General features: G+C 47.4%; 2 protein-coding genes across 3 annotated transcripts; one reads left to right on the plus strand and one right to left on the minus strand.

The window, feature by feature from the left end:
* The first annotated feature begins 1168 nt into the window (after positions 1-1168).
* Positions 1169-14697, plus strand: unc93b1 (unc-93 homolog B1, TLR signaling regulator). The gene is made up of 13 exons (XM_088642721.1): positions 1169-1391; positions 4492-4621; positions 5238-5379; positions 5994-6147; positions 6259-6420; positions 7336-7465; positions 7615-7708; positions 8354-8478; positions 8911-9093; positions 10277-10550; positions 11665-11783; positions 12408-12530; positions 13092-14697. Exons 2-13 carry the CDS (start codon positions 4511-4513, stop codon positions 13311-13313), a joined length of 1839 nt encoding a protein of 612 aa, XP_088498847.1. The 5' UTR covers positions 1169-1391; positions 4492-4510; the 3' UTR covers positions 13314-14697.
* A 1393-nt stretch (positions 14698-16090) lies between these two features.
* Positions 16091-20937, minus strand: cryba1l2 (crystallin, beta A1, like 2). 2 transcript variants are annotated; one of them, XM_088642722.1, is made up of 6 exons: positions 20800-20937; positions 18842-18901; positions 18503-18621; positions 17095-17236; positions 16816-16958; positions 16091-16663 (listed from the first exon to the last, which is right to left on the minus strand). In XM_088642722.1, exons 2-6 carry the CDS (start codon positions 18893-18895, stop codon positions 16516-16518), a joined length of 606 nt encoding a protein of 201 aa, XP_088498848.1. In that variant the 5' UTR covers positions 18896-18901; positions 20800-20937; the 3' UTR covers positions 16091-16515. The 2 variants fall into 2 exon arrangements, with proteins under 2 accessions (XP_088498848.1, XP_088498849.1); XM_088642723.1 differs by having other exon boundaries at positions 20804-20899.
* Positions 20938-23957: the final 3020 nt, after the last annotated feature.

A 23957-nucleotide genomic window follows, 5' to 3' on the forward strand; every position in this document is an offset into this window, starting at 1 on the left:
ACCACAGCCTGGACATGGACACTGGACACAGACAGACCTGACTGTCCAGAAGGGACAGGCTCAGTGACTACAGCCTGGACATGGAAACTGGACACAAACAGACCTGACTGTCCAGAGAGGACAGACTCAGTGACCACGGCCTGCACACAGACACTGGACACAGACAGACTCACAAGAGAGGACAGGCTCAGTGACCACAACCTGGACATGGACACTGGTGAGCCCCAGGTGGGGCTGCACACTGGTGGTGGTGGAGGGGATTCCTATTACCTGTAAAGCACTTTGAGTGGAGTGTCCAGAAAAGCGCTATATAAGTGTAAGCAATTATTATTATAATTATTAATATGTAACGCCTACAGAGGCCGAAAGAAGAGAAAAGCTGTCTTCTAAACCTAATAGAATACAACCTGCAGTTAAATCTGTCTGTAAACCCATTTGCCACCAAATGAAATGTAATGTCTGCCTATTCTAAAACTGCACTCAATTCAATTCAATTCAATTCAATTCAAAGTGCTTTATTAGCATGACCGATGGGTACAATCAGTGTTGCCAAAGCAAATAAAAATAATAAAACTCACTAACCAGGAGAACCAGCACATTCTTTACACAGGGAACACATCAGAGTTCCCTTACAACCACAGAGCAGCAAGCTGTCTCAACAAGGCTCAAACACTTCAGTCTTCCTCCAGTCTGGTCTTTATGGGGGATTTAGGATAAGGAGCTCTTGCCCTCCCACTTTTCTTGTCTTCCTCTTGTCTTCTTTTACTTCCCCTTTCACCTTTTTCCTTTCCGGTCTGCCTGTTCTATGATCTGCTGTTTCACCGTTGATTTGACACTTAATCATTTACCCCGAGCGTAATTAAGCGAGGCAAACCAAGGTAAACCTTACGTCAGCTTTGATCACTGAATCTGGGACCACCACATCTCAGCCACACATCCCTTTGCTTTGGAACTGGAAATGGTGACACAAGTCAGGTGTTACCTGATAACATAACATATAATATTCATATTGTATTATTCATATAATATTGATAACAGTATCATATCAGTGTTGTGAGTCTCTTCTTCGCGTCAGGGAGGTGGCGCGCCGGTTCGGGAGCTGCGCCTTTAAAGATGGGCGGGAGCGGGGCGAGAGGGGAAGGCTGGATGTTGACCGGGCTGGGCCAGTTTCGCTTCCCTCTCTGATAGGATTTGAGTTTTTATTTCTGTCCCTCACATGTACTGTCGCAAACGAAAACAGGAACCTGGTGGAAAAAAAAAATACACGACCGCTTACTTTCCCCTCGCCCTGAAAAAGAAGCAAAATATAGTCACAGCCTTTTTTTTCTTCAAACAAAAATATAATTAAAAGATAGTTGCCACTCTGACTGACAGTTGTTTCCTTCCGAAAGGTGAGTCTATCTTGCGAGGTGATGTTTTCTTTTTCCGTATGATGAGCCTCCGATCTGTGTCTTTTTAGGATTAATCCGTAAATTATAAAGAGTTTTGCGACTTTAGGTGCCTTTTAAATGAACCGGTGCGTTCCTGCTCTCCAGCTGTAATCGTGTCTCTGCATTACCTTGTCGCTTCTGAATTCGAAGATTTTTGAGTTTTCTAAAACATGTAGATTAAAAAAAAACGAACCAACTCCATTAATGAGATTGCTTCCTCGAGTTGGCGCTTGCCCGACATGGCTGGTTTGGGAACAGGTAGATGTTCAAATACGGTATTATCCTTAGGGGTTCATTTTGAGGCGAGACATTGCTTCTGTCGCTATTTAATCGAAAATAATTTCTGCTTTAAAGCCGTGTTGAGTTTCGGCTGTGGATGGTACTTAAGTGTCGGACGCGATGTGGTGCCGACAGCCCTGTTGTGAAACAGTGCGACAATTTCAGCGGTCGCCCATGGCCACCGAGCTCCAGGACGCTGTGAGACAGCATGGGTTTTTGAGTAACTGAAGCGAGCGATCAGCGCAATCATTTTTTAATGAGGTTTATTGAGGTGAGGTGCTCACACGTGAAGAAGGCTCCACGGCCGAAACGTTGTGCCCTGTTGATAACCAACGTTAATCCGCACAGTGAAATTACTTCTGTCATATCTGTTCACTAATATGTCAGTGCACCTGGTGCAAAAAAAAAAGCTTGTCATTTTCTTGCTACATTTTTGAATCTGTTGCAGTTATAAGTGGTTTCTTTGATGCTTAGTATCTTAGTATACACTCTATATATACGGATTTATATTTACTCTCTATATATTTTTTTCTAAATTACAATCTTGTGGTGACAATTTTGATTGTCATAATTTTCCCCTCAGTCTTATCCTAGTGCTCAAAACAGGTTGCCAATATTATAATTTGTATTTGGCGTTTTTAAAGTCAGACACTGTTTGAACTGTTTGGTAGGTTAATTGGCTTCTGGGAAAATTGCCCCAGGTGTGAGAGTCTGTGTGTTTATGTCTCTGCGCTGTGATGGACTGGTGTCCTGTCCGGGGTGTATCCTGCCCAGCACCTGTTGCTTGCTGGGATAGGCTCTGGATCCCCTGTGGCAATGCAGTTCTGAAGTACCCATTAGAAAATGGACGCATAAATCAGTAGAGAGCTAACCAAAGAGCGAGAACCGAGAGCTTGAGTAGGAAATAGTGTGTCCTGTGTTCATCTTGTGTTGTGTTTCTGTTCCTTCTCTGACAGAAACCAAGCGAGTGCATGAAAGCAGAAATGCCAAACTTAGAAATAACACTGAATGACTTTTTCGAATCAGTTCTTATTCCTCTCACATTGACTCATGAAGCAGTTTGGTGATTTCTTCCCCAGTTTTCATGAGTGTGTGTGAGATTGTGTGAGAGCGAGTGGGTGTAAGAGGGAGAGGGTGAGAGTGTCTGTGTGTGTTGCTTGGGTTCGATTGTGAAGGGGATTGCGTGTTTCTGCAGGTACAGTTCAGCTGTGATGGTGACTGTAAAGAAAACGAAAGGTTCTTAAATAAATTCAGGTATCTAAGCTAAGAAAGTGGTTAATATATTTTTGCAGGGTGGGGTGGCTGTGATGAGTTGGTCAGGGTTGACAGAAATGAGACACAGAACTGGTTAACTTCTAAATTATACGGAATATTTCAATCACAATCTCAGTGATACAGAATAACTGGCTGACAGAAAAGGCATTTCAGCCTGTCAGAAAACCTGCCTGCCCCATACTTCAGAAGTGTATACAGATGCATCTCGGAAACTTTGGAAGGCATCCTGCAAATAGGATGTTCTCTCATAAACTTAATACAAATGGAAAAAAAATCAGCACAGTAACACAAGTGGAAGCTATGGGGATATGCATTTACAGCCGAGAACAGCCTCCCGACAGCAAGCAAGAAAGAAACAAGAAATAGAAAAAAAAAAGATTGCTTTACACAAAGGGTTGTAGGGGTGTGGAACAAATTACATGAGCTCCCCGGCTCATTCAGCCTCTAAAGACCAAACAGGCTAGATGGACAGAGGGGCTTCTTCTTGCTTGTGATCTTATCTTATGCCCTTAAAATCTCTTCTGCTGAGATGGCGATGATTCTAGTCTGAGGCTGAGCCCTTCAGTCCTGTGCCTGCTGTTTCTCTGAAGGGAAATGTTTCTCCTGTTGCTCACTGGCCAGACCAAAGCGACTTCTTCCTGTGGCGAGCCATAATTGTACCGTGGATGCCATTCCCCATACGGTTCTGTTTCACTGCAATTGTTCCGTTTTCAAACAGTTTAAATCAACAAATTCTTGGTGCGAGTTTCCTGTGAGTCTGGCCAGACTTGTGCCTTGGTGAAGGGGTGAAGTCTTGAGTTAGAGTTAGCGAAATCGCCACAGAACCCCTGCAGCTCTTCAACATGACTTTCACTCCTCTTGTTGCATGTTCCGTGCAGCTGCGAGTTTCTCTTCCCTCTGTTTCGTCATGTGGTCTGTGAGCCCTGCAGCACTGCCAGGTCTGCCAGATCATTATGGCTCCGCTGAGAGAGGAGGAGCTCCTTCTGCAGGGACTTTACCCCCCTGCTCTGCTCTGGGCTCCTTCCTGAGCAGCAGTGTCTGTTCTGTAAGGCGGTGAACCAATATACACAATATTCTCCATGAGGCCTTACCAGGGCATCAGACAGTATTAACACTGCGTCCTGTACTTTCATTTCTACCCTCTTAAAGCTGTATCCTCGCACTCTGATTGTCTTTATCATTGCTTTCCCACATTGTCTGGAAGATGTGAATAATATGTTGTCGTAAAGAACTTGGGCTTGTTTGTCTTCAGGCTTGGTGTTCACTCTGCTATACCTGTAGTTCTGTGATTGCTGCCAGAAAGGAACAGTTGTGCTACTAAGGTTGGAGACCTTAGTGCGCACTCTGCATATTAACTGTTGATAACACTACCTGTAAAAGCGCTTTGAGTGGAGTGCCATAAAGCGCTATATAAGTGTAAGTTATTATTATTATTATTATGATTATTATTATTATTATTATTATTATTATTACTTCACAATCACCATGATGTCGATGGCTGTTGCAGTTCTGTGACTGTCCAGTAGATGGAGGACGCTGACAATGTGTACGCTGAGGCTGAGCCCAGCGCAGCTCCCCCTGCTGACAACACTGCGGAACAGCAGTCTGGACAAAGAGCAGAGGATTTACAAGGGCAGGTGAGAGAGAAGTACACATTACAGTAAAGACAGAATTCATATACAGTACAGACACGGACTGGACACTCCAGTACATTAACACTGCACTGAGAGAGAGGGGTTAATACAGTCCAGACACACTGACTGGACACTACAGGACATTAACACTGCACTGAGAGAGAGGGGTTAATACAGTCCAGACACACTGACTGGACACTACAGGACATTAACACTGCACTGAGAGAGAGGGGTTAATACAGTCCAGACACACTGACTGGACACTACAGGACATTAACACTGCACTGAGAGAGAGGGGTTAATACAGTCCAGACACACTGACTGGACACTACAGGACATTAACACTGCACTGAGAGAGAGGGGTTAATACAGTGCAGACACACTGACTGGACACTCCAGTACATTAACACTGCACTGAGAGAGAGGGGTTAATACAGTCCAGACACACTGACTGCACACTACAGGACATTAACACTGCACTGAGAGAGAGGGGTTAATACAGTCCAGACACACTGACTGGACACTCCAGTACATTAACACTGCACTGAGAGAGAGGGGTTAATACAGACACACTGACTGGACACTACAGGACATTAACACTGCTCTCTCCCTCTCTCAGATGGATGACTTCCTGGGCCCAAATCAAGATTACAATGAGGAGGAGGAGGAGAGGAAGTACTACCGGAGGAAGCGTCTGTGTGTAATTAAGAATGTTGTGGCAGCCAGCGTGGGGGGCATGCTGACCTACAGCGTCTACCTGGGTAATGAGCACCAACAGCTGTAGTAAAGTCAATATGAGTGTTGGCAACAGTTTCATTACTGAGAGCCACACCAGTGTTAATGGAACTGTCAGTAGAAACACCATGCCAACTGCCAGCATCACTACTGCTGTAGAGTTCGATAACATTGTATAGTAGTGAGTGGAGGCTTTGTGGCTGTTGCAGATGCAGCTGATCCTGCACTACAGTGTCAATATCACTGCTGTGCTGCAGGGCTGTTGCAGATGCAGCTGATCCTGCAGTGTCAATATCACTGCTGTGCTGCAGAGCTGTTGCAGATGCAGCTGACCCTACAGTGTCAATATCATTGCTGTTCTGCAGGGCTGTTGCAGATGCAGCTGACCCTACAGTGTCAATATCATTGCTGTGCTGCAGGACTGTAACAGATGCAGCTGACCCTACAGTGTCAATATCATTGTTGTGCTGCAGGGCTGTTGCAGATGCAGCTGACCCTACAGTGTCAATATCACTGCTGTGCTGCAGGGCTGTTGCAGATGCAGCTGATCCTGCATTACAGAGTCAATATCACTGCTGTGCTGCAGGGCTGTTGCAGATGCAGCTGATCCTACAGTGTCAATATCATTGCTGTGCTGCAGGGCTGTTGCAGATGCAGCTGATCCTGCACTATGACGAGACATACCGGGAGGTGAAGTATGGGAACCTGGGTCTGGAGGACATTGACAACAAGATGTTGATGGGAATCAATGTCACTCCCATCGTGGCTCTGCTCTACACCCCTGTGCTGATCCGGTGAGAAAGGCAGGGGTCCCTGGGGGCAGCAGGGGGGTGCCTAGTGAGTGAGGTGTGGGTGTGTCCAGTCCACGCACTCTGCTCAGCCTTGTCTGTGCCCTCCCCTCTCAGGTTCCTGGGTACCAAATGGATGATGTTTCTGGCCTCTGGTATCTACGCCCTGTTTGTGTCCACCAATTACTGGGAGCGATACTACACCCTGGTACCCTCTGCTGTTGCCATTGGAGTGGCCATCGTCCCTCTGTGGGCATCACTGGGCAACTACATCACCAGGTTAGTGCGTTAGTGTGTGTGCATGCGTGCATGCATGCGTGCGTGCGTGTGTGTGTGTGTGTATGTGTGTGTGTACTCATAGGTGCGTGTGCACACAGCACTCTTCAGAACCAGAGCAAGACTGAGCCGGGACACTGTGATCCATGCCCCTGCTGTCATGATCTGCACTCAGTTTAACATCTTCCTGAAGGACAGCAGGACAGTACCCCTGGTCTTCACACTGGGGCACTGCTTCAATTCTGCTGCAAGGAGAAGAGAAGATCCACCAGCACCAGCAGAAGAAACCTGGTTTTCCCTAGCAGAGCTCTTCATCATAATGCATAGACAGTTCATAAAATATATCAAGAGTACAATAATTTGGACTTTCCTGGCAGAAGATTCTTGGCTTCTGCAGTGTATGAACAACTGTTAGCCTGGCATTTGCAACTGGTTATCTCAATAACTGACTTGCAGTGTTAATGTACTGTAGTGTCCAGTCAGTGTGTCTGGACTGTATCAACCCCTCTCTCTCAGTGCAGTGTTAATGTACTGTAGTGTCCAGTCAGTGTGTCTGGACTGTATCAACCCCTCTCTCTCAGTGCAGTGTTAATGTACTGTAGTGTCCAGTCAGTGTGTCTGGACTGTATCAACCCCTCTCTCTCAGTGCAGTGTTAATGTCCTGGAGTGTCCAGTCAGTGTGTCTGGACTGTATTAACCCCTCTCTCTCAGTGCAGTGTTAATGTACTGTAGTGTCCAGTCAGTGTGTCTGGACTGTATTAACCCCTCTCTCTCAGTGCAGTGTTAATGTACTGTAGTGTCCAGTCAGTGTGTCTGGACTGTATTAACCCCTCTCTCTCAGTGCAGTGTTAATGTACTGGAGTGTCCAGTCAGTGTGTCTGGACTGTATTAACCCCTCTCTCTCTCTGTCTCTCTCAGGATGGCTCAGCAATACTATGAGTTTGTCCATTACAAGGAGGAACATGTCCAGGAGCAGAAGAAGCCGCCCAAGGGGGCGTTTCACCGTTACATCATCATTTTCCATTCTGTCTTCTACTGCATCTTCCACGTGAGTTGGCCAAGCCCACCCCTGAGCTCTGCTCTCCTCCGTCGGGCATCGTGCGAATGAGCTGTGTGTCCGCGTGCCGGTCAGTCAGAGTTTCAGCTGCTCAGCCATCGGCCGCGGGCTTACTCTGTGTGACATCCTGTCGTTTCCAGCTGAGTTTCGTGTTTGCCGAGTTCCCGATGGTGTTCTTCCTGAACCAGTACCTCTACGACTACAACCACACGCTGTACAACGTCAGGCACTGTGGTAAGACAGGGCTCTGCCCCCATGTGGCTCCAGCTGGAGAGGAGGGGAGCAGGACAGGGGGAGGAGGTAGAGGGCAGGGTGGCCACGCAGTCTGAGGCCGAGAGAGAGAGCTCCTCAGGGCCCTCGGAGTCGCCCGTGCCGGCTCGCCCCCCAGCTGCTGTGACTGACGTCACTGCTTCCCGGGATAGCCACAGGCTGCCGGGACCAGGAGGGAGCGGGACTCCAGCAGAATCCCAGATTTCCAGCCCCGGACACCCGAGTGCCAGCTGTCTGTCTTCTCTCCCTTCTGCTGCTCCTGTCCTAATGCAGACACTGGACACACACGAGAGGTCACATGAAAATTACTGCCAGGATTCTTGATTGAGGCACAAGTAACGGGCTAACGAGCTGCTCCTCAGGGGAGCCTCTGTCAGAGCCGTTCGTCATGTGACCTGCTGCAGTGCCTTATGGGAAGGATAGTGCCTCTTGCTGAGGTCTTTGCCAGATTGTGGGCACCAGGCAGGTCCTGGCAATCGCTGTAGCCTGTCCCAACTCTGGCAGTGCCCAGGCGACTCGGAGCTGTCACTGTCCCGGTCCTTGTCACAGCGACCACACGGCCCCGGACCCCTAGAAATGTGCTGTGTCAAGCTCCTGTCTCGTCCCCAGGGTCGGACGGAGTGGGGATTATTTCTGGTCTCAACAAGACGGTCCTGTCTCGCCTGCCACGCAGCGTGAATCTGATCGAGGTGGAGAGCGCTCTAATGGGGGTGGCCTTCATCGCCATGATTACGGTGAGATGTGCACCTGCCCCCTCTCTGGCTTCCTCACCCCTCTCTGTCCCTGACAGGCTGGAGGAACTAAATCTCTTCAGTCTTGAGCAGACAAGTTTATGAGGGGATCTGATCTGAGTATTCAAAATCCTCAAGGGCACTGACAAAGTTAAAGCAGTCAACAAGGTACTGAGCCATGTTGGTGAAGCTGAGACCCTGGCTGGATGAGATCCTCCGGTCAGGACAGGAGGCACTTCTTTACACAAAGGGTGGCGGGAGTGTGGAACGAGCTGCCCAGCCATGTTGTTTAAAACCCTGGCTTCATAACAGACATGGCTTGAGGCCCACAGGTTAATTAGCTACTAGCTGTCAAACGGGCAAGAAAGTCGGAATGGCCTCCTCTGGTCAGCGACTGTTCTGCCCAGGCTGTTAACTGCGCTCCTCTCTGCCCAGTTCCTGGCCCTGTGCGGATCCGCCTACCGGCCCACGGAGGAGATCGACCTGCGCAGCATCGGCTGGGGCAACATCTTCCAGCTGCCCTTCAAACACATGAGGGACTATCGGCTGCGGCTGCTCTGTCCATTCTTCATTTACAGCGGCTTCGAGGTGCTGTTTGCCATCACTGGGCTGACGCTGGTGAGGAAGTGTTCATGTACTGTAGTGTCCAGTCAGTGTGTCTGGACTGTATTAACCCCTCTCTCTCAGTGCAGTGTTGATGTCCTGTAGTGTCCAGTCAGTGTGTCTGGACTGTATTAACCCCTCTCTCTCAGTACAGTGTTAATGTCCTGGAGTGTCCAGTCAGTGTGTCTGGACTGTATTAACCCCTCTCTCTCAGTGCAGTGTTAATGTCCTGTAGTGTCCAGTCAGTGTGTCTGGACTGTATTAACCCCTCTCTCTCAGTGCAGTGTTAATGTCCTGTAGTGTCCAGTCAGTGTGTCTGGACTGTATTAACCCCTCTCTCTCAGTGCAGTGTTAATGTACTGGAGTGTCCAGTCAGTGTGTCTGGACTGTATTAACCCCTCTCTCTCAGTGCAGTGTAAATGTACTGTAGTGTCCAGTCAGTGTGTCTGGACTGTATTAACCCCTCTCTCTCAGTGCAGTGTTAATGTCCTGGAGTGTCCAGTCAGTGTGTCTGGACTGTATTAACCCCTCTCTCTCAGTGCAGTGTTAATGTCCTGTAGTGTCCAGTCAGTGTGTCTGGACTGTATTAACCCCTCTCTCTCAGTGCAGTGTTAATGTCCTGGAGTGTCCAGTCAGTGTGTCTGGACTGTATTAACCCCTCTCTCTCAGTGCAGTGTTAATGTCCTGTAGTGTCCAGTCAGTGTGTCTGGACTGTATTAACCCCTCTCTCTCAGTGCAGTGTTAATGTCCTGTAGTGTCCAGTCAGTGTGTCTGGACTGTATTAACCCCTCTCTCTCAGTGCAGTGTTAATGTACTGGAGTGTCCAGTCAGTGTGTCTGGACTGTATTAACCCCTCTCTCTCAGTGCAGTGTAAATGTACTGTAGTGTCCAGTCAGTGTGTCTGGACTGTATTAACCCCTCTCTCTCAGTGCAGTGTTAATGTCCTGGAGTGTCCAGTCAGTGTGTCTGGACTGTATTAACCCCTCTCTCTCAGTGCAGTGTTAATGTCCTGGAGTGTCCAGTCAGTGTGTCTGGACTGTATTAACCCCTCTCTCTCAGTGCAGTGTTAATGTCCTGTAGTGTCCAGTCAGTGTGTCTGGACTGTATTAACCCCTCTCTCTCAGTGCAGTGTTAATGTCCTGGAGTGTCCAGTCAGTGTGTCTGGACTGTATTACAGTATTCCCCCCCTCTCTCTCAGTGCTACAGTGTCTGCTCCCTGGGGCTGGAGGTGTTGTGGAAAGTGGTGGGGTTGTATGGCCTGGTCTCCTCCATTTCCTCCACCTTGTCCCTGTCTTTCCTGCGCCTGCCCCGCCCCGTCCCGCTGCTGGGGGGCGCTGCCCTGCACCTCTGTCTGATCGTGGTGCTCTTCATCTGGTCTCCGCAACCCCGCAACCCGAGGGTTCAACCCGCCATCTACATCCTCACCGCTCTGTGGGCCGTCGGGACCGCTCTGAACAAGACCGGCATGAGCAGTGAGTACAGTGGGGCTGTACAGACTGGTATCTCCGTGCTCGAGTGGGGCTGTACAGACCGGTATCTCCGTGCTCGAGTGGGGCTGTACAGACCGGTATCTCCGTGCTCGAGTGGGGCTGTACAGACCGGTATCTCCGTGCTCGAGTGGGGCTGTACAGACCGGTATCTCTGTGCTCGAGTGGGGCTGTAGAGACCGGTATCTCTGTGCTCGTGTGGGGCTGTACAGACCGGTATCTCCGTGCTCGAGTGGGGCTGTACAGACCGGTATCTCTGTGCTCGTGTGGGGCTGTACAGACCGGTATCTCCGTGCTCGTGTGGGGCTGTACAGACCGGTATCTCTGTGCTCGAGTGGGGCTGTAGAGACCGGTATCTCTGTGCTCGTGTGGGGCTGTACAGACCGGTATCTCCGTGCTCGAGTGGGGCTGTACAGACCGGTATCTCTGTGCTCGTGTGGGGCTGTACAGACCGGTATCTCCATGCTCGTGTGGGGCTGTACAGACCGATATCTCCTTGCTCTAGTGGGGCTGTACAGACCGGTATCTCTGTGCTCGTGTGGGGCTGTACAGACCGGTATCTCTGTGCTCGTGTGGGGCTGTACAGACCGGTCCCGCCCCTCTCGAGTGACAACTGACTGAGGATATTTTTTTCAAAATATAACAATTGAAGATAAAGCAGTATATTGTATCCCAAGAGCTTCGAGCAGGGAGCTTCATCAGCATGTGCTGGCTTCAGAGGAACAAGCAGAGCTTAATTGCACACTGAAAAGCAGAAAAAGCATTTCGGCTGTTGAGCTTCTTGAGAGACAGAAAAGTAGCAGGGATATAGAGCAGAGTTTATGGAATCATTTTGATCAGTAATCACTGTCACACACGTATTGTGTTTGTCTGAGCAGGGGGGTCCCCGGAACTGGGGTTGTGAGCCCCATCTGGAGTGCCCAGGCTGGGTCTGGAGGTTCACCTGCTGCAGTCTCTTCAATTGCTGATCAGAGTGTATTTGGGGGGGCTGTGCGCAACACAGGGAGTCCCCAGAACCAGAGTGGCTAGCCCTAGCTGCAGCTGCTGTGTGTATGACTGTGAGACTGTGTGCACTGACCACCCTCTATCTGTGTCTCAGCTCTGCTGGGGATGTTGTATGAGGACAAGGAGCGCCTGGACTTCGTGTTCACAGTGTATCACTGGTGGCAGGCCATGGCCATCTTCGTCGTCTATCTGTGGGCGTGGCTGCCCATGAAGGTACCTCTCTCCTCTTCCTGTTTGTCCTTATGAAGTATTATTAATATTATTAAACTTCCACTCAGTGTTTCTGGACTGTATTAACCCCTCTCTCTCAGTGCAGTGTTGATGTCCTGGAGTGTCCAGTCAGTGGCTGGACTGTATTAACCCCTCTCTCTCAGTGCAGTGTTAATGTACTGTAGTGTCCAGTCAGTGTGTCTGGACTGTATTTACCCCTCTCTCTCAGTGCAGTGTTAATGTCCTGTAGTGTCCAGTCAGTGTGTCTGGACTGTATTAACCCCTCTCTCTCAGTTCAGTGTTAATGTCCTGTAGTGTCCAGTCAGTGTATCTGGACTGTATTAACCCTTCTCTCTCAGTGCAGTGTTAATGTCCTGGAGTGTCCAGTCAGTGTGTCTGGACTGTATTAACCCCTCTCTCTCAGTGCATTGTTAATGTCCTGTAGTGTCCAGTCAGTGTGTCTGGACTGTATTAACCCCTCTCTCTCAGTGCAGTGTTAATGTCCTGTAGTGTCCAGTCAGTGTGTCTGGACTGTATTAACCCCTCTCTCTCAGTGCAGTGTTAATGTACTGGAGTGTCCAGTCAGTGTGTCTGGACTGTATTAACCCCTCTCTGTTTCTTTCTCAGGCCAAGCTCTCGATCCTTTTGGTCACTCTCGTGGTGGCTTCTCTTTGCTATTGGATAATGGAACGTCGTTTGGCCAGGAAGGATCAATACCGCCTTCCTCGGATCCCACGACCACGGCACAAGGTCACTGATTTCCAAGTTGTCTTCATTAATTAATCACTGTCTTTAGGCTGCACAGGTTTACACTAATCACCATCTGTTAGCTTACCTTAAGTTATAATTATTTAACAAGATGAGTGTAGCAGCAGGTGGTATGGTGGCACAGCCGTCACCATTGCTGCCTGGAGCCCTGGGTTCAATTCCTGGGGTGCTGTCTGTGTGGAGTTTGTATGTTCTCTTTATGTTTGTGTGGGTCTGCTCCAGGTGCTCCAGTTTCCTCCACAATCATTGCTGTTGTCCTAAAATGGTGCAACATATAAACACAGAAATACCCAGACATAAAAGGTGACATTCTGTACAGTATTTTCACTTCAAATCCGAAATGCTCGAGTATGCAGCAGAAATAGCCATTTTGACTTCACTGTGCCGGTACTTACGGAGAGTGCTGTATGTTTGTGAGCTGTTCAGTCAGCATCTGCAGTAAACGCAAAATGACTGTGGTGTTCAGCATCCATGACAATCCCAAATGAAGACCACTTCAACTCAAATCGCCTAACGAAACAATCCTCTGTCCTTTCTTATCAGGTCAAGGGTTATCGGTATCTGGAGGAAGAGAATTCGGATGAGTCCGATTCGGAGAAGAGTGAGCGCGAGGAGCCAGGAGAGGAGAGGGGTGAAGACAGTGAAGGGCATGGGGTCCACTCCCTGGAGCAGGAAGAGGGCGAGGGCAACGGCGCGAGGAGGAGGCGGGATTATGCTTACGAACAGGCGGGAGGGAGAGAGGAGTATGTACAGCCCTCTCTGTGAGAGAGAGGAGTATGTACAGCCCTCTCTGTGAGAGAGAGGAGTGAGGAGGGAGAGAGGAGCACGGACAGTCTGTGAGGGACAGAGGAAGGAGAGTCTTCCTAACCTGCCTGTCTTTATGATGTGGGAGGACACCAGTGTGCCTGCTGGAATCCTGTGTTGAAGCTCCACACAAACACTGAAGGTCAAACCCAGGACGTCTGAAGAGCTCACCCCCTGTTCTCATATGCAATGCTTTGAACAGTGATAGAGCTTGCAGCAGTACAGTCAGATGTAATTTCCACTCTTAAAAGACATCTGAGCTCCAGCTGTTTGGTGAAAACCAGGAACCAGGAATGGGTTGAGGGAGTGTGGAACAAGATACCCAGCGTTGTACGATATCCTGTGCTTTAGTGCTATTACTGTCCTTGTTGCTTGATCAAAGAGCTCAAGCCAGCCAGTCAGTCAATCCCATACTGTCTGTGTGTTAGACTGAATGTTCTTCTGGCTGAGCTCAGGGCCCGTATCTTACCCAGTAACAGGACACTCCCTGGTCTACACCAGATAGACTCTCACCCTGCCCCTGAACCCGGAGGCCAGTTAGTCTTGCAGTTCAGCTGTTTCTAGGGACGCTTTTGATCAGGTCACCAAATACACTGTTCAATTAAGAAACCCCCAGGCTCTCAGGGGGCTGGAGAGGTCAAATGATATCTGATGAAATTGCCTGCTTAACTGGTCACAACTGTCGCAGGGCTGGGTTGGTCTAGAGTTTCCTCGTTTAGTTGTCTCCCTCTTTATGAATTCTCCCACCTGTGGGTGCTGCCCGTATTCTGACTGAGGGCTCCACGTGTAACCCAGCTCCTGTCCTCAAGCACGGCTGGGAAATACCCATCATGCCCTGGGGGTTAAAGGTCAGAAGCCAGACAAGTGCCTGTGGACCCATGGTGTCAGTTGTGTTAAAAACTGCCCATGCTGTTGCAGCTCATTCTTGTTTACTGTTTCGTTTTGTTCTTCTCCATTATTATTATTGAACTGTTTTATATTATTTTTGCTCTTTGGTGATTGTCATGTCCTTCTCCAGCTGTGCCTGGAGCTCTGATTCACTGTCTGTATCAGAATCTCAGAACTTGTTTACAGTCATTTTCTCTTACACTGAATTGTTTTCTGAATATCTCAATTTAACCATTATAAACCATTACCTTGGTTTGTTTTAGAGATGAATTTGTGTAGCGCCTTTCATATTGTTTTGCTGGTTAACACCATCCTTCTTCTACTGACTCTGTATCTTTGTTCCTGTGATACTGTGTCACCACGGATAAAGCTTTGCCTCATTCCTTCTAAAATTACAATCCCTCATTTTAGATTCATGTTTTAATTTTTTTTTTAAATTACAATCTTATGGTGAAAATTTTGATTGTCATCTTTATTCCCTCAGTCTTATCCTAGTGCTCAAAAAAAGGTTGCCAATATTATCATTTGTATTTGGTGTTTTTTAAAGTCAGTCACTTACTGCTTGAACTGTTTCCGCTGTGGTAGTCTCCTTTACAGCGTCCCAATTTATGTGTGAAAAGTTGAAATCTTCCACTATCACCACATCACGTTTGTGACTTGCATTTCAGATCTCTCTGTAGGACTGGCTACTTACAGACATGTCTGCATCGGGTGGTTTTAGTGGTTAGAGTTCCACTTTTCTGTATGGTCTATAACAGGGCATCTACAGTAAAAACAGCAGGGAGATTTGCTGTGAGCTGTATTGCCTATAAATACATCTGTGCTGCAACACGTGTTACATGATTGAGGGGTGATCCGCGGTGATGCACCACGGTCCCGTTGTTGAGCTGTTGTGTTGCCGCCTCTTTAAAAAAACCGTGGAAGGCGCCCCTTCACATTTCCGGTTATGAAGCATCATGGGTAGGGGTTTACTTCCTCTCAGGAGGGGATTTGTGGGTCTCGCAGATTGATTTTTAAAATACATTTTTGAGATAAGCTCGGACCGATGTATTATGTTGTTTTACGGTGTTAAATTTCTTGTAATTTTTATTTTTGTGCCTCCGGTGTTTTGCTTGCTGCTAAAAGCCTTGATACGGTGTAAACCCCGTTTATAGACCTTCGTATTTTGGATTAGGTTTGGGAGCTTTTTAGGGTAACTGCGTTGGAACATTATGGACCCGGTGATCTGTTTTGTTCTTAATACCCTGTGGCTGGACTTCGACACACCGTACAGGCTGAGGGTTTTGTTTTTGCGATACGCCCGCCGGCCATCACTGTCGAGACTTCGAAGGATTTGACGATATTATTCAGTGTGCCTTTATTTCAAACCGTGTTGATGTATGTATTTTATAACATCGGTGCAACCATCTTTTCAGTCTTATTATTGGGATTTTTTTTTTTTGGTCCTTTATTTTGTTTTCGCCGATGTGTTCTCCGTCTTTTGGTTTTGTTGGGGTGTTTACGATCTAGAGTCCATTAGATGGTTCTCGGTTATTTTTGCTGTCAATCAGCACTTTTGACCTCACTTCTACAAGTATGATACCTGTCCTGTGAGCAGGATATTTAAGGGTAAGTTAAAGAGTTTAGGATTGACCGTTACAATACCAAAACTGCCGATTTTTAAATAAACTTAAATTCCCTCTGAAATATACAACTTAAGACTATATAGTGAGTTTTGTAGTTCTAAGTACTGCTATATATTACTTTTGCTATATTTATTATACCTAGTTATTTTAGGGAGGCATTAGGGAATTGGAGAAATTGCTTTAGGCACATAATTAAGCTTCGTAATTAAGACACGGAGAAAAAGATTCATTGAATGGAGCTTTATTATTGTCGGTTCAACCTCCTAGACATGTGGCACACTGTATGTCCTGATGACATCATTGCAGCGGCAGCCCACAATGCACTAGTCAGGTGCCAGATTTGGTGGTTACGGTCACTCCCTGAGCATCAGCTCACACAGCCCACCGGTCTCGAGCCCTGTGCACGCTATGTAGTGTTGGCCACTTTGGGTGCTACGTGCTGCAGAACACGCATACACGTTTCCACGTTGGTTTTGAACTGCCAGTGTGTGTGTGCGCGTACATGCACGCTTCACCATCTTCAATTCTAATAAAAGCCAGAGGCAGGTGTGTGCGAAGGGTTGTGTGAATGTGTATCAGTGTGTCGGTGTGGTAATACAGAAGTGAGTGCTGCAGTGTGTGTGTGTCTGGTGTCAGCAGTGGGATGGAGCTCAGTGCTGGATCCGGCGGATGGACTGGATCTGGGGGGTCTGGGAGTGGGAGCCCCAGTTCTTCCAGTGCTGGTAGTCCCCGCTGTGTCGCTCACACTCCATGATGTACTGGTAGCCCCTGTATCCTGGGTACTGGTAACACACCCAGCTACAGAGAGAACAGGACATCAAGCAGGTTAGTTCAGAGTTCAGTACGAACACACTGACTCAGTCCATTAGGAGTGACTCTGAGAGATGGGGCTTACAAAGCCTTTGGCTCTATAGGTGATGCATGTTTAAAGGTTCAAAGTGAATACTCACGCGCCGCACTGCACATGCATGGATCCTACTTCATTGTTGCACCAGCCCATGGCCTGCAGGGAGGGGTAGTCATCGCACAGCTCCACACTGCGGCCCATGAAGTTCTCCTTCTCGAAGATCATCATGCGACTGCTGTGGTGAGACTGGAAAGGGGAACAAGGGTTAGTGTTCTACAGCAGAGACGCTGATGGCACGCTGTAGTACATTAACACGGCCCTGAGACAGAGGGGTTAGTAACTACACTACTGCACATGGTCTAAACTCGGCTTGAACACTCACAGCGCAGTAGATTGGTCGAAAAGACATCAGTCTCTCCACATGGTAGGACAGGCTGCCACTCCAGCCGTCCCAGCGGGGGTACTCTCCTCTTTCCAAGACAAACTGCTGCCCCTGGAAATCGTGGTGCTCAAATCCCACCCACCTACAGGCAGAGACATGGGTTAATACAGTCCAGACACACTGACTGGACACTACAGGACATTAACACTGCACTGAGAGAGAGGGGTTAATACAGTCCAGACACACTGACTGGACACTACAGGACATTAACACTGCACTGAGAGAGAGGGGTTAATACAGTCCAGACACACTGACTGGACACTCCAGGACATTAACACTGCACTGAGAGAGAGGGGTTAATACAGTCCAGACACACTGACTGGACACTCCAGGACATTAACACTGCACTGAGAGAGAGGGGTTAATACAGTCCAGACACACTGACTGGACACTACAGGACATTAACACTGCACTGAGAGAGAGGGGTTAATACAGTACAGACACACTGACTGGACACTACAGGACATTAACACTGCATGAGAGAGAGGGGTTAATACAGTCCAGACACACTGACTGGACACTACAGGACATTAACACTGCACTGAGAGAGAGGGGTTAATACAGTCCAGACACACTGACTGGACACTCCAGGACATTAACACTGCACTGAGAGAGAGGGGTTAATACAGTCCAGACACACTGACTGGACACTACAGGACATTAACACTGCACTGAGAGAGAGGGGTTAATACAGTACAGACACACTGACTGGACACTACAGGACATTAACACTGCATGAGAGAGAGGGGTTAATACAGTCCAGACACACTGACTGGACACTACAGGACATTAACACTGCACTGAGAGAGAGGGGTTAATACAGTCCAGACACACTGACTGGACACTACAGGACATTAACACTGCACTGAGAGAGAGGGGTTAATACAGTCCAGACACACTGACTGGACACTACAGGACATTAACACTGCACTGAGAGAGAGGGGTTAATACAGTACAGACACTGTAATGAGGGACAAAGACAAAGAGTTGATGGGGGGGAGGCAGAAAATGAAAAAGATTATTTTACTCCTGAGCTCGTGCAGGAGATGAGAGACAAATTAACCAGAGTTACTGACTGTCAGAGATGTACAGTGAAGGACACTGTCCAGGAATGGACACCTATAAACCTCGAAGGCTTCAGGCCTTGGGAGTTTCATTGCACCTCCGATCTTAAAGTAAGTGACCTAAGTTTTAGACTAAGTTGTTAAATCGCCATTTTTCTTATAGTTTCCAGTGACTGTTTTCAGACTGCAGTTCTCCAGCCTAATGAAGCTGCATATACAAATGAGCCCACAGATAGTGAAACAGACACAGAGACAAGGACACAGTAGAGCACCAGTGGACTCACGCTCCACTCTCCACACGGATGGAGCGGATGTTGTCGAATCCACAGTCCTGGATGTTGCAGCACTCAGCTGTGAACTCCTGACATTTGCCCTGGAAATACTCCTGCTCCCACACTGTCACCTGACCAGGAGAGAGAGAGGTGTTAATACAGTCCAGACACACTGACTGGACACTACAGGACATTAACACTGCACTGAGAGAGAGGGGTTAATACAGTAAATAAATTATGTTTTTCTATGCAGTTGTGTATGGGGTACAGTAGTTCAATATGAGTCTACACATACAGGGTGTCAGAATGTGTGTCTATACTAGGTCAGTGCGTATGTACAGTGAGTTGTACCTTCCAGAAAGGAGCAAAGCCCATTCCCTGCTGTGTCATTGTAGTTTTCTGCATCTTTAGCTGTTGGAGAGAGAAAGAGGGTGAGAGAGAGGCGAGAGAGATGCACAGGTGAACTGAGAACTATGTTTCTTGAATGTCTTTATCTGACTGTATCCAATTGTCAGTGTGACTGTTGACTCTGTATCTATCTGCTTGTATCTCATTTTCACTGGGGCTCACTGTGTGTCTGATCTGACTATCTGATTGTCAGTGGAATTGACTCACTGCGTATCAGTCTAACAGTATCTGACTCTCAGTGAAACTGATTTACTGTGTATCTGACTGTATATGATCGTCAATGTGACTCACTGTGTATCTGACTGTATCTGATTGTCAATGTGAGTCACTGTATATCTGACTGAATATGATTGTCTGTGTGATTCTCTATCTGTATCTGATTGTCCGATGTGACTGTGTGTCAATCAGACTTACTTTATCTCGTTGGCCGTTTCACTGTGTGTCTGGCAGACTCTCTTGTGCTGTGTATGTGTACATCGAAATGTGACAACTACCTCATTTCTTTTGAAAACGATACATGTTGAAGACGTTTTGTTATGCAATATTATAAATCAGCAATGTAAAGAAAAAAACCACTCGTTGATCGTTGAAGCGCTCTGGGCTTGAGCGCACCAGTCGTGGACTGTCAGAAGCGAGACAGGAACACCGCCCAGTGAGTGACTGATACAGGTGCCTGCACTTCCTGAGGGGATGAGGCGAGTCCCCTTCTACACTTGAAGCGACATCAGGTCCTCTTGACCACTCGTTAAAGAAAACGCAAGCTACCGCCTTCCTCGCCGACGCTTTGCGAGGCTGGGATATACAGTATAATCGTATTCGCACATCCCGACATTCATCGCGACTCGCCCTCTCACGTGGGAAAATCGCACAAACTCGGGTGGGTTTTCGTATTAAGGCTCCTTCTCTAACTCAGGACACACATAACATCCAGCCGGAGCATAATTAACACATTTAAGTCCCTCCCACCAACACCGTTCAGCTTCCAGAGTTTTAAGCGGTGAGCGCTAGTTCGGTATTGATATATCCCATAACATAAACTCCAAATTGTATCCCCAGAGGCTTTTTTAGAGCACAAGAGAGTAATGATTCCGCTGTCATTTTAAAATGATTTTAACATAAACGTCAGTGAAAACCATTCGGGACATCTGGGTCGTTTGTTTTGTGGTGCTGAATTGATCAAGTTAACCCTGTAGACATCCTTATCCTGAAAGGTAAGATGAGCAACACGAGAACATAAAAAAAGTCATAAACAAGAGACCATCTAGCTTGGTTGCTAGTAACTAATCGATCCGAGGATCTTATCCAACAGTTTCTTGAAAAAGTCGGGGAATCGGCTTCCACAACATGGCTGCGTAGGTTGTTCCACACTCCCACCACCCTTTGTGTAAAGAAACGCCTCCTGTCCTGACTCGGGGATCTCATCCAGCTGTTTCTAGACAGAAGCCAGGGTACTGATTTCAACAACACGGCTGGACAGCCTGTTACACACTCCCACCACCCTTTGTGTAAAGAAGCGCCTCCTTTTCTCAGTTTTAAAAGCACTTCCTTGTAGTTTCCACTGGTGCCCTCCTGATGTTGATGGTCTATTCCTCGAGTAGAGCAACATAATAACGCTAACTTGTACTGAGTGAGCTTCACATAAACAGTTTTCAACAAAACACGTGCGGTCTCTTTCACCCGAATTGCTTGCCGAGATATGCGGCAAAAACTTTGCAAAAAATCTGCTCATAATTTCGCTCAGTGTAGGCTAACTTCTCAGTGGTTCTCTGTGCAAAACAGCTTTTTAAATGTCGGCACAAATCCACAATAAATATAATGCAGGGATATCAGCGCGAGTCTTCGTAGGGATTATAAGCAAACGTCAGTTTAACACCTCTACTCAATAAAATAAATAGTCCTACCTACGGGATGTGTCGGATCGCGTTCCCAGAGCAAACCCGTTTGACTTCGTAGAGCTGTCGTGTTTCTGGCGGCCTGGTTTTATATTGTCCAGGTAGTACTCCCTCTGTGTGTGCGTATCCTTTTTCTGAGTGTGTGTGAGCGCACAACCCGCGTGACCTAGCCAATTTTCCATGTATTATTTCAACGCGGTTGCTAGCCTGTTCGTGTCAGCAAATAGTATAGACTCGGATGTAAAGGCCTTGTCCACTCCATTGCGCAGCGGACTGGAGCAGTTAGGATGGGTCAGCAGTCCGTATTCTATAGACAATAGCTTGGCTATACATTCAGCACAGCCCTTCACTGGTGGGATTAACTGTTTGTGTGTGAGAGAGACGGGGACACGGGGAGGGCGAATGAGCTGTCAGCGGTACCGCATTGTGTGAAAACGCCAGTTCTGATGGTAAACTCGCTGTGTGGCGATTTCCCAATTTCAGCATGGTTTCCCTCTGGTTGTTTCCGTTGCACGCTGATTTAAAACGCAACCCGTACTTATATTTCTTCAGAAATAAAAATTTAAAACGAAAAAGAGATGTGCGCTAGTCACCCAGACGCTCATTCTGTGGTAGGGATGGTAGGGGATTGTACTCCAGGTGTGTGTATATACTGGTATATACAGAGTCTCCAATAAGAGTCTGTACTCCAGGTGTGTGTGTGTGTATACAGAGTCTCCAATAAGAGTCTGTACTCCAGGTGTGTGTGTATATATATATACAGAGTCTCCAATAAGAGTCTGTACTCCAGGTGTGTGTGTATATATATACAGAGTCTCCAATAAGAGTCTGTATATACACACACACATCTGGAGTACAGAGTCTCCGATAAGAGTCTGTACTCCAGGTGTGTGTGTGTATATATACAGAGTCTCCAATAAGAGTCTGTACTCCAGGTGTGTGTGTATATACACAGAGTCTCCGATAAGAGTCTGTACTCCAGGTGTGTGTGTGTATATATACAGAGTCTACAATAACAGTCTGTACTCCAGGTGTGTGTCTGTATATATATACACAGAGTCTCCAATAAGAGTCTGTACTCCAGGTGTGTGTGTATATATATACAGAGTCTCCAATAAGAGTCTGTACTCCAGGTGTGTGTGTACTGTATATACAGAGTCTCCAATAAGAGTCTGTACTCCAGGTGTGTGTGTATATACAGAGTCTACAATAACAGTTTGTACCCCAGGTGTGTGTCTGTATATATATACAGAGTCTCCAATAAGAGTCTGTACTCCAGGTGTGTGTATATATATATACAGAGTCTCCAATAAGAGTCTGTACTCCAGGTGTGTGTGTGTATACATACAGAGTCTCCAATAAGAGTCTGTACTCCAGGTGTGTGTGTATATATACAGAGTCTCCAATTAGAGTCTGTACTCCAGGTGTGTGTGTATATATATATACAGAGTCTCCAATAAGAGTCTGTACTCGTGGTGTGGGTGTGTATATATATACAGAGTCTCCAATAACAGTCTGTACTCCAGGTGTGTGTGTGTGTATATATACAGAGTCTCCAATAAGAGTCTGTACTCCAGGTGTGTGTATATATATATACAGAGTCTCCAATAAGAGTCTGTACTCCAGGTGTGTGTGTGTATACATACAGAGTCTCCAATAAGAGTCTGTACTCCAGGTGTGTGTGTATATATACAGAGTCTCCAATAAGAGTCTGTACTCCAGGTGTGTGTGTGTATACATACAGAGTCTCCAATAAGAGTCTGTACTCCAGGTGTGTGTGTATATATACAGAGTCTCCAATAAGAGTCTGTACTCCAGGTGTGTGTGTATATATATACAGAGTCTCCAATAAGAGTCTGTACTTGTGGTGTGGGTGTGTATATATATACAGAGTCTCCAATAACAGTCTGTACTCCAGGTGTGTGTGTGTATATATACAGAGTCTCCAATAAGAGTCTGTACTCCAGGTGTGTGTATATACAGAGTCTCCAATAAGAGTTTATACTCCAGAGCAGAGTCCAGCAGGAGTGAGTATCTCTGGAGTAGACACACAGGTGCATTTGTATTGATGATGAGCAATTAATGGAAGAGGTGGAACAGAATCCCGCAGACACTGCGATGCTCCAGGATCAGAGCTGTTCCCTACTGAAGTGGAACCATGCTATCTAACCTGAGCCTGATATATCATTTATAAGAATTATTCGCAGTTTTAAAAAATGTGGTTTAAAATCACTTTTAAAAGAGCATGGGAGCATAAGGGTATGTAGGAGTGTAGAACAAGCTCTCCAGCCATGTTGTTGAACTTTATACCCTGGCTTATTTCAAGACACAGCTGGATGAGATCCTCCAGTCAGAACAGGAGGCACTTTTTTACACAGAGGGTGGTGGGAGTGTGGAACAAGCTGTCCAGCCATGTTGTTGAAACTGATACCCTTTCTTGAACCAGCTGGATGAGATGATCTGATCAATTAGCTTCTAACAACCCGTTAGACTCATTGAATGGCCTTCCTTTATTTGTAACGCTTCTCATGATCTTGCAGTTTTTCTTAATTGCTTAAACAAAATTCCAGAAAAATGATCTCCATCTTCAAAACAGTTCATGCAAACCTCACAACAGTAGTGTGTCTGCAGGTGGGGCCGCGGGTGCAGGAAGGGGCTGTGTGTCTCCCAGGTGGGGCCACAGGTGCAGGAGGGGGCTGTGTGTCTCCCAGGTGGGGCCACAGGTGCAGGAGGGGGCTGTGTGTCTCCCAGGTGGGGCTGCTGGTGCAGGAGGGGGCTGTGTGTCTCCCAGGTGGGGCTGCACGTCAGTGAAGGAGGACCTGAGTCCCCTTCTACACGGGAAGCACTGTGGGTTCCCTTCAGATGAAAAGCACCATATCATTTCAAGCAATTCTGATTTTTCTTCAGTGTGTGTAGCAGCAGGTCACTTTCTGTCATGGCTGTATTGTGAGTGCACACGCCATTTTCACTGAACTGCTGACTTGTAACTCTCCACATTTCGGTGTGCTCAGCGGCCCCCCTTCTCTCTGGCAGGGATGATGATGGGGGGATTCTATTCTCTCCCTCCTGTGGGCTCAGCGGGTTTGTTTCTCTGGCCTTAATCCCCCGCTGGAGCACGCCAGGGTTTAAAAGGGCAGGGAGCGAGGTACACCGACACACACCGTCAG

Source organism: Lepisosteus platostomus, chromosome 8 (assembly GCF_059453375.1).
Source record: "Lepisosteus platostomus isolate fLepPlt1 chromosome 8, fLepPlt1.hap1, whole genome shotgun sequence".
Classification (NCBI taxonomy): Eukaryota; Metazoa; Chordata; class Actinopteri; order Semionotiformes; family Lepisosteidae; genus Lepisosteus; species Lepisosteus platostomus.